Source organism: Anas acuta, chromosome 2, assembly GCF_963932015.1.
Source record: "Anas acuta chromosome 2, bAnaAcu1.1, whole genome shotgun sequence".
NCBI lineage: Eukaryota > Metazoa > Chordata > Aves > Anseriformes > Anatidae > Anas > Anas acuta.
In genome coordinates this window covers 42,811,441-42,822,077 of record NC_088980.1, presented here as the reverse complement: position 1 = coordinate 42,822,077, position 10,637 = coordinate 42,811,441, and the positions used below count along the sequence as shown (strand labels likewise).

Here is a 10,637-nt window from a genome sequence, read left to right as displayed (position 1 = left end):
AAGTAGAAGACACCATTCAATCCGTGCAATGCCATTCCCACCAAACAAGAAGACAAACGCATGACCACAGACCAACCTAAATAACACTGGCAGAAAAATATTTTTCCTGTCCCACAAAATGCCGTAACATTTCATACATTTCCATATTCACAACCAGAGGGAAACAAAAATAATTTGAAGTGGTGCGGGGCTGTTTGCTCATGCATGCAAGATGAAAGAAATCGACAACCATCCAATATCCTGGAGACAGTGGACAGAGGGAGCTCCAGATTCAGATGTTGTCTGAGTCAGGGCAAGCACTTGATCCTGCTTTTCTTCCATCCTTGACCAGTGATTATTCTAATTATTGATTAATGATTTCTCTTTCTGTCACTTCCGTATCAGAAATTCCACCCTGAACTAGGAAAAAAAAACCTGTTTCCTGATGAAAGTTTAATGGAAACTGGTACATTTCCACAAATTGTTTCAGTTTTGACAAATCAGCATTTTCCCATGAAAAACAGTGTCAAAAGCTCTCAACCAGCTCTAATTCTAACCAGATTAACTCAGGGATGAATGCCAGCAGGAAGTTCCTGCTAAATACCAGTTGTTTGAGCAAAGGAAAACTACTCCTTCCCCCAGACGATCTTCCCAGAGGTGAAAAGGCTTTAAAACCCATATGAAAAAAAAAGGACTGGCAGTTCCATCTGTAACAACTACAATGGCATTCAGAGCAAGAGGAAAAAAAAAAAAAAAAAAAAAAGCTTATTGGAAAAAAAATGAACAAACACTGACAAATCAGCATTTAGTATTTCTCCCACCACTGTTAGTGTTATTGTTTCTTTAAATCTGAAACAGTTGCTGAACTTTGCAGCAAAGCAAACGAATGGACATCAGTCTCTGAATCCATACGGACTGCAGGGGCAAATCCCTTGATAAAAGTGGTTGCATGTTGTCACCAACAGAAATAGAATCCAGCTAGTCCCAGCGAGATGAGTTAGTTTTAATTACTAATATGGCTAAGCTTTCATTGCTTGATGGTGTTTGAAGTGGTTTGTTCTCTCAATGTATCTTAACATCTGTATATTAACTAAACCCGTGTCTTTTCAGGCAGCAGGATGTAAGTGGTTGTATTCAACCAATGTCAGTCCTGCCAGAATGAAGCTGTACTATGAAAAAATAACAACTGAAGGCTGAGAGCCCAATCCTGTATATATATAGTACCAATTCATGGCTTAAAACAGCATTTTCCTTAACTACAGTGTCCTGCCACAGCACCCACTCCTAGCTGCAATAGCAATATATCCCTTCTTACTTAACATAGTAAGAAGCTTTAGTAGGACTCCTATCACTTCCACCTGGCAGCAAAGTTAACCTTCCAAAGGGCTCCATACTGCTCTGCCAAAAGCAAGGCATTTTTTTTTTCTGATTTATTTTGGCCTATTTAATCTTCTAGTTCATAAAAAAGCACAAGTATTTTGCCCCCACTTTTTTTTTTTTTTTTTTTTTTTTTTTTTTTCTCGATAATAAGTGTTTAAAAACCCATTCCCATTATTCTCTAGGAATAAACAGAACAAATGCACAAAGAAATAAACAAAAAACGCGCCCACAAACATCTCCTTTAACCCCAACTAAATTTAAGGCTAAAGACCTATTAAGTGAAACAAACGCTCAGCTTTAAGCCTCTTAGACTAGGTCTCAAGTCCTAGTCCTAGTCCTTTCTTTTTCATGACAGGACTGGTTCTCTACTACTCTGTGTGGGGAATCTCTTGTGCTCTACAACATCTGCACAAAACTACTTCATATCTTGGTCCATTTTATTGAATTCACAATGCTCTGGTGATATGAGCCAATTTGTGTCCATAGGACATGCCTGCCTGGCAAAAGAGCTCCTATGTAGCAAAGATGACATTGCACCACTGCTCCCACCCACCTTGGAGCACCCCTTAGTTCCTCTGCTCACCAGATGTCAGAGGAGACATGGGCATCTCCATCCTGCTGAGCTCAGGACCATGGAGCCACAAAGGTGGCTGGAAGCCCTGACTGTCACTGTGCCACCAACACTGACCTGCGGACATGCCAACAGTGTGGAGGCTGCACGGATCACTCTCAAACCAAGATCTGTCATTGTGCTAGTGATAATATTTCAATCTAGCTGTCAGAAACGCATTTGGTTATGCAAAATCCAAGACATTAATAAATTGGCCCCAAAGCTGGTTGTGTTCATTCTTGCTACCTTTAAGTCAGGCACATATCTTCTGAGGTCAGAGGAGAAGTGATACAAAGTGAACATGGCATAGACAAAAAACTCCCTATGCCATGAATGCAAAAGTATTATCTTAAAAATATCTCTTAGAGGAAATATAACCATGGGAAACCCCAACAACTGGTGCTACAGTGACAGCTTACTCTCCCCCCTGCTAAAGTGCAACTCTTTTCTAAAAGACTAGTTCTGAGAAGGGAAAAGGAAAAAAAAAAAAAAAAACAACTTTTTTTTTCCTTAGTAAGTCTGACACCATCTTTGCTCCTGAGTTCAGAATAAGCTTTGTCACAATGACAACTTTTATCAGCCATCATTATAGCACAGTGCGCCTTTGAAACTATAACAACTCCTTCCAGAAAGGACTATTTAATTTTAAAGCAATGCTGTTTGGGTAAATGTAGGTCATATAATATTTTTATAAAATATAAGCAGAAAAACTATGAATATGAAAAAGTGATATATTCCATTGCCCATTTTTTGGAAATTGCTTTTGAAACAGTTTTAGGAAACTCATGTGCTATAGCTCTATGTAACTTCACTGACACTAATGGAACTACATTCATTTGCAGCAGCTTAAGATCTGGCTCATCATTTTTTGATAGAAACCATTCCTATACGGCATTCACCATCTGAATATTATATTAGTATGTTAATGCCAAAGAGCTCAGAATAGCAATTAAATAAAAGTGATTTTCAAAGTCTCAGGTATAAAGTTCTCAGAATTCAAGGATACCCCATAAATAGAAAAATTGCAATAACATCTCTGTTCTGTTCCAACTTCCCTCCTGAAATAACTGGAAATTTGCCAAAGCTTTAGTGGGGGACAGGAATGCATTTTAGATTTGATCACGTTACAAACATGTTCCACCATGTTACAAAGATGTTTGTTCTCATACTTCCCTCTTGCAACTCTCTGAAGCTCTACGCTTGATTTTATTACTTTTAAATCAACTATCATAAGGCTTTTAAAAGATAAGGAGACAATAATGAAAGTAAGAGCTTGAATGATTGGAGAAATTAGGTTCCAGATATGCAGAAATAAACAACTATTACACAGATTATTGCAAAGCACAAATTTCTGTTTTTAATACCCAAAATGCAAATTACAAATTCGTATTCAGTTGGACACAGCAGCGTCAGTTTCTTGTGTAGCCAACTGATGGTTTGCCCAGCCAATTACTGGTTAAACACACAATACAGCATCTTCAACCACACACACACAAAAAAAAAAAAAACAAAACACACACAATGTCCCCTTACTCTATGGAAAAAACTGTAATCACTTGTGTCTAGCACAAGAGATTAGGGAATCAGTTTCAAAGCAGATAGTGGCAATTGGACCTGTTGGTGAATTTGTGATTTTCTCCAGATTCTTTATGGGAATGTACCACCCTCGTCTAATGATTTGCTGTGAAGAGTGATCAGAAGAAATTTTAGCTAGGGCTCTATCAACCTCCTCACCAACAAGTGCCAGGTGGTTAGCAGGCACACCTGGGAAGTGACTGATACCTCTCCTGTCTCATCCCCACTGACCTGTTGAGCTATTGATTCCTATAGTAGTCAGTCAGATTGCTATAGTAAGACAGTAGCTTTTCCCTCAACCCCCATTTTGTTTTCCCAAAATAACATTTGGCAGCTCTAGTTTTCATTTTGATGCCAAATAACAACCAATATCCAAACCCCAAACTTTCTGTCCCCAACAGAACTGTTGTTTTCTGAGCAACTTTACCTGCTATGCATGCAATAAGATACTGCAGTAGTTATTAAAACAATTTTCAACAAGTTTTGAAGCTGCAAATTACCTGACAACAGGTGAACTCAGTTTTGGTTATTATAGACTGTAGATAAAGATCTATGCAGGCTGAGTGAAAAAAAGCATAATAATAAATGACACGAGACTAACAGAATTGGAGCTTTTTCATTTAGAGATGTGTGTAATAGGAATAAAGAACAAATCTGGGGCTGGTGTCAACATAAGAGCCCTCACTAATTAAGTATGATTTATATCGATCAGCAATATCAATACGTAGCAAAATCAGTAAGAAGCCGCACACCTCAAATTTAAACTAATAATGTGATTGAGCTCTGGGACACCACCGCGCCTTATCCTTGAGTTGTTTTTAATTCATCTGACCTAAGCTCACATGAGTAACTCTGCAGGTATGCGAAACCTGTTGACTTTGACAGGATTATTAATAAAGCATGGAGTTATTCACACCGTACATAGCTATTGGCAGTGAGCATGCAGGAACTCTCCCCTTTACATCCTTGTGTTTTAGCAGCAGGTCTGGGACTGCTTTTGACCAGGAGTGGGGACAATCGGAGGGCACAGAGCAAAGTTTGCAGGAGCTCAGGTGTGCATGCATCTGACCTGAGGGCTAAACCCAGAAACTGGCGATCACAGGACATCTCAGAAACACACTCACAGCTTCAAAACTGCTGCAAAACCAACACCTGAAGCACTCCGAGGTTCTTTTTTTTAGGTGCACCGGTGGTGCAGCACAGTGATTTAGGGCCTAGCCCTGCGGTTACCGATGCTACCTCACACGGCACCGGCAGGACGGGGAGCAAAAAGAAGCTCCTCGGGGCAGGGACCTTGCTCTCGCAGCAACCACCGAGGCTCCAAACCTCCCCGCGAGGAATCCCGCAAGCCACAGGCTGCAGAGCCTCTCTCTGAGGATGTCTTCGCAAAAAAAAGTGCCCGGGGGGGGCCCCGGTGCGGCCCGGCCCCAGGTGCCGCAGCCGCAGGGCCAGCCGCCGGCTCCCCGCCTGCCCTCCCCGGGCTCCCCCGGCCGGCCACGACCGTGCCTCGTTCCCTGCCAAATTTCCCCTTTTCTCCCCATTTCTCCCCTCGGCGGGCGGACCCCGGGCTTCGCCGCGGACCCCCCGCTCCTTTCTCCCGGCGTTACTTTTTTTTCCAGCAGGGCACCAAACAACCGCGCTGCCCCCTCCCGTGGCGTTTCCAGCTTCCAAACTTTCTTAGCAACCGAGCCCTCCTCCCTCCTCCTCCTCCTCCTCCTCCTCCTCCCGAGGCACTGTCAAGCGGGACTTACCCCGAAGCGCGGCGGGGAGCGAGCTGCCCAGGAGCACCCACAGGGCCAGCACCCGCAGGCGGCTCGGCAGGAGCGGAGTCATCGCGGCACGGCTCGGCACGGCTCGGCACGGCTCGGCCCGGCCGGGAGGGACGGAGAGGAGGGGACGGAGGCTGGGAGGGAGGCCGGGAGGGAAGGAGGGAGGCAGGGAAGGAGGGAGGGAGGCCGCGGCTGGCAGGGCGGTGGGGGAGCGGGCTGCGCGCTTCGCCGCTCGGGACTGCGGGTGACTCACTGCAAACTTCGGTGCTGCAGGGGAAACAGGAAATCTTAAACTTCGCAAACAGCTGGGCAGGACTTTCTTACTCTCACAGTAGTTCCTTCTCTCCCCCCCACGCCCCCCCCCACCCCTTCGCATTCACTCCCCTCCCCTGCGCTCGCTCTTTTTCTTTTTTTTCTATTTTTTTTTTTTTTTTAACCTCACCCCGTTTGGTGTCAATCATCTGCCAGAGGCCAGCCCCCCGCAGGTCCGGCTCTCCCACCACCAGCCCCGAAGTGCAGCCCGGCTCCCCTCGTCCCCTTCCCTGCCGAGCGGGGACCGGGCACTGCCCCCAGCGAGGGGCTCAAGGGCGAGCCCGACCCGTCCTTCCTCCTCCTCCTCTCCTCCTCCTCCTCTTCGTCCTCCCGGGGGATGGCAGGGGCCGGGACTCCTGCCGTCCGGAGCACTGGGCTCCCCTTGCATCCCCATCTCTGTGCCCAGCGATGCTGCTGCATCCCCTCTCCCCTCCGGGCGCAGAGATGGACAAAAAGCCCAGCTGAATTATGGCAGGGGGCAGGGGAGGTTGAAGTCGGGGTAATAACAGGAAATGTTCACACAAACTTGCTAGGCACTCAGCTTGCAGATGTTGAAGAAGACTGTGACAACTTGTCACCTACTTCTTTTTTTTATTATTATTTTTTCATTTTGCTCCTAAAAGGCCTGGATGCACACCACTTGCTCCAAAAAGCTGCACGTGTGACACATACAAAGTTCATCACCATTCCTCACTCCATCACCATTTAGCTTTTGCCAGAGGTTTCTCCAGAAGGAAGAAATTGCACGGGGGATTCAGTGAGTGGGAGCACAGCAGTGATGCCAGCTTTGCATGGCAAGGCAGAGACTGGGAGAACCATTAGACCCTTAGCAGGTTTAGGCTGAATTAAGCCTGAGCCTTCTGCCAATATACATCCAGCCATTGCATAAGTCTGGAGACCCACTTCTGGTCCACAAAGTCATCTTCTCTGAATTAGATGTCTGGGCATTGAATAAAAGGTAAACTGATGCCTATGGAGATAAGTTGAGAGTGTCTGTTCAAATGTTGGTGATTCATTTCTGTCTCAGTTACAGTGCTAGTTAGAGGTACAGTTTGGGGTATTTCAGAAAAAGGACTAAGCCCTCTGGGGACATATACGTAATCATGCTCTGAATGTCCCAGATTAACTCGGTATGAATTTGGAAATGTTTGCATAATGCATTTAATTGGCCTATAACAGACATAAAAAATCACATTGTGATTTTATGTAAATTTAGTTTTTAAAACTCCCTAAATGCATATTTTCACAGTGCAGACCCAGTTTATGGTGCAAATTCTCATAAACCAAGAGCATTTTCCTCTTCCTCAACCCCTTTAAATACAGTTAAGATTCACTCCAATACAGTTGCCACTTTCCAAAGGTCAAGAAAATGTTGGATTCAGGCTAAGGACAGACTGGGAAGTTATCAAGTCCTGTACATCAACCCTATGCTAGAAGCTGGCTGCGTTTTTAGTGATCCACTTGAATGAAAACATTTCTGAATGCCCAGCAGTATATATGGTATAACTGTATACCTTTCCCTTTCCTTGTAGCTGTCAAGCTGCAGGCCTCAAAGAGTTTCTGTTTGCTTAGAAAGTTGGCTGTGTATAATGACTGGGCTCTCCTGTTAGTCTTTGGTGACTAACTTCCAATATGGAAAGAAGCTAAATAGCCATTAAATACAGATTTAGCGTTACTGTTCAAACCTGTCACAATCCAGGTGTGACCTGGTGAGCTGGCCTCTGCCTCACGTGCATTTCTCTCCCTTGTGCAAGTGCCATGGCTCTCTTCCCACATCTTCTGACCAGCATCTCTCCTCCGGGGTCTGGGAGCAGGAAAGGGGCTTGCAGGAGCTGGAGACCTTGGTGAGGCCTGTGCTCAGCCCTCCAGTGGTCTCACATCCCTGACTGCAGCCTGGCAGCACAGCCCTTCTCTCTAGCACAAGAGGCAATGCAGCCCCAGTTACTCAGTAAGGAAGAGGTCTACTGCAAGTGGACTTTAGAAGTCTGATTCTTCCACCTGAGCATTGCTTTTATTTCTGGACATGCCATACAGAGACGAGATGCTACAGTCACTCTTTGAGTTTTCAGATAGCTCATGAGAGTGGTAGGTGCTACAGGAAAGGTTTTTGGTAGAAGGAATATATCTTGCCTTGATATCCACAGCAGAAGAATAACTGTCACAGAAGTCCATACTCAAGCTGAAGTAAATCCCTCTTCTCTTCAGAGATTTGTCCCAGACTGGCCTATTAACAAAACCTTGTCCTGCCTTTTTGAATAGTATAAGCTTCCCTGTTAGGGCCCAAATGCAAACTAATCAGGATTTCCTGGACAACCAAAATATATAAAACAAGACTAAGCTGGTCACTTATTTCCATTTCCTTGTTCATAGTTCCCAGTTCCCTATTTGCAGAGTGCGCTTTACTAGTTCTAGATTGGAACTGTGAATATTTAACTTCACCCTGACTGAAGTACGAAAGAACCGGCATTGGAGCGCCACAGACTGAAGCTGTAAATAATTAACTCCAGCCTGGCTGGATGAGAAAGGGTCAGCTAACTTCAGTTCACTACTCGGAAAGGCAAAATACTGAAATACTGAATGCTGTGTGCTTTCTTTCTGAGCCTGAAAAAGAGATACCCGGAACACGGATAAACTGGTACCTCCTGCACCTCAGGGGCCTTCTACTGAAGACAACACAAAGTGCTTCATGCTGCAGTTTTAGGTACAGTTTTTACAGCACTCCATAAAACCTACTGAATACAAATGATTTCTCTTTACTATTCCAAGCATTTCTCAGCTTGCAGTATCATATTTCTGTCAAAATTCCATGCAGACTGCAGCATTATTCTCATACGAAGAATACTTTCAGGCTTCCACAGAACTTGCATTGTTACTAAGAACCATAGTTTCACTGTACATAGCACACACTTGTAACTTAAATCATTTTGCCCAAAGCCAAGAACTGATGATGTCCCCATAAAGCTGTTATTTTGATTATTTTATTAGGTCCAGTGTCGCTTTGCTTAAAAAGCCCACAATATGCTACTTCCCAGCTCTATTGACTCAAAATTAAATAAGGCTTCTACAGCTGCACTAACACAAGATAGTGTGCATGCCTACAATAAGCTGACATATGTGGCTTAGGGTGAGATCTCACCTTACTTTTAGCTGTCTAGAAGTTAGTCTCAGAGTGAAGTTTGACGAGATGGCGGAGGCAACTTAGAGGCTTTCGCACCATCTAAAGGAGCAGCCTCATTTATTTAACTGTAGTGAGTTAGGCCCAGATCAGGCTCAAAGACCACAGGAGATAAAACAAAGGCTGGATGAGCAGAATTGCCCTTATGGCAGCAGCAAGATATTAGGCCACCTAAATCCCTTCTGTCATCAGAGAATTGAGAGGATGCTAGGTATTTTAAAAACCTTTAGACACGTGAGCTGATGACACAGAATGCTGTTAGCCCAGACACCTATTTCTTAGGCATCTGAGGTTAGACAACTTGAATCCTAAAGGAAATGGTCCCGGAATTGCATACATCCTATAATATAAGCTACAGAATGCTTTACTGACTGGCAAACATTGGAATTACTGCCTGTGATGTCTGTTTGGAAAGAAAAAAAGGCAATTAGGAACACAGGATGCTGATATTGCTTTGACAAAACTATTAATTACACAACTGGAATAAGTAGTTTGGCCAAAATCAAAACATAGATGACTGATTACATTTTGTCACATTACTTTCAAAAGAAAAGGGGATTTATTTTTTTTTCAAATTTGACGCATCTGATTCTGACATTTTTCATATGATATGTATATTTTTGTTTTTTTTGAAGCAACCAATTAGTTCTGCATTTTTTGTTGTTCTCACCATTTTACATATAAAAGCAAGACATGAGAGCAACACACATAGCTTTGATTTCACTGCAGTGAAGGAAGTTTATTTTCAGGGAAATTTTGACATTTCAGTTCAAATCAGAGTCAAATTTTGTAACCTTATCTTGTCTGCAAACCAAAATTTATGTTCCTTGCAGCACTCTGTTCACAAAACTGACATTTGTCTACTAATTTTCAAATTCAGGGTTTTTGGCATGGCATATTGGCCTTTCAGCATTCTTGATAAAAGCTCTACACACTTTGTGAATCCTTTGCTGAACAACAATACACAGACCTCTACAGAGTAGTGTTACACAATTGTGCTTGTATCATTGCTTGCATCGTATTTCTCTCTTCATTTAGGTTACGAGAGCACAGAATTACAGCTACCATTAAATGCAGTTTTCTTCTTTTGCATAATTGCCGGTTTGAACTTCTTGCTAATAATTTACACTGCTATAGGAACACACACAGCCTCGAGCAAGGACATTTACAAAAGGTTACATGCAATGCAAAATGTTTTGAAAGACTAATAAAAAGTGTTTGGACTTAACACAGCATTATGCTTATCTCACAGATATAATCAAATTAAAACATCTGTTGTGTGTAATCATCCGTCAGAAGGAGGCAATCAGCTTGTTATCAACTCCTGCATACATCAGAGGAAACAAGAATAATGTTATCTTCAAGATTTATCTTAGTAATGCTTTCTGTACAAATCTCATGAATGACACTTAGCAAAATAAAGTTTTGAAATATTATTCAAATTAGCACTAGACTCTCAGGGCACTGCTGCACACAGGATCTCTGACTTTTATCTACAAATCAACAGTTTTTAGGGTTCACTGAATTGGTTTGTTCTGTGTTTACTGTGTATGTATAAATATCTCCAATAGTGAAAGCTGAAGTACAAAAATGTCAGAAAATATATTGTTCCTTCAGTGCTTCTGGCCCTGTCAGAAGCAGGAAGCACCATTAATCTCACCACACAACATTTTACATGAAGAACTCCATTCTAATTTTCCGTAAGCAAAGGATATTTCAAGAATTTTGTACTGTTTTCTTCAGTTTCACGTACTTCTCATGATTGGTATCTGAGCTGGGGAAAAACCTTGTACATTTCTGTAAGCATGCTTTCTCATCTCAACACTTTTACATGTAC

At 43.0% G+C, this 10,637-nt stretch overlaps 1 protein-coding gene across 3 annotated transcripts in view; it reads right to left on the bottom strand.

Moving 5' to 3' along the window:
• TGFBR2 (transforming growth factor beta receptor 2) overlaps positions 1–5,906 on the bottom strand; it is a 58,575-nt gene extending 52,669 nt beyond the window's left edge. For 2 of the 3 annotated variants that reach the window (XM_068674451.1, XM_068674452.1), the window contains exons 1-2: positions 5,756–5,906; positions 5,296–5,580 (exon numbers count right to left, since the gene is read on the bottom strand). In XM_068674451.1, the coding sequence (XP_068530552.1) occupies positions 5,296–5,580; positions 5,756–5,774 (304 nt within the window). In that variant the 5' untranslated portion in view covers positions 5,775–5,906. Of the gene's footprint in view, positions 1–5,295; positions 5,659–5,755 lie in introns of those variants that run through there. The other variant, XM_068674453.1, reaches the window with a different exon arrangement.
• Between the last annotated feature and the right edge of the window lie 4,731 nt (positions 5,907–10,637).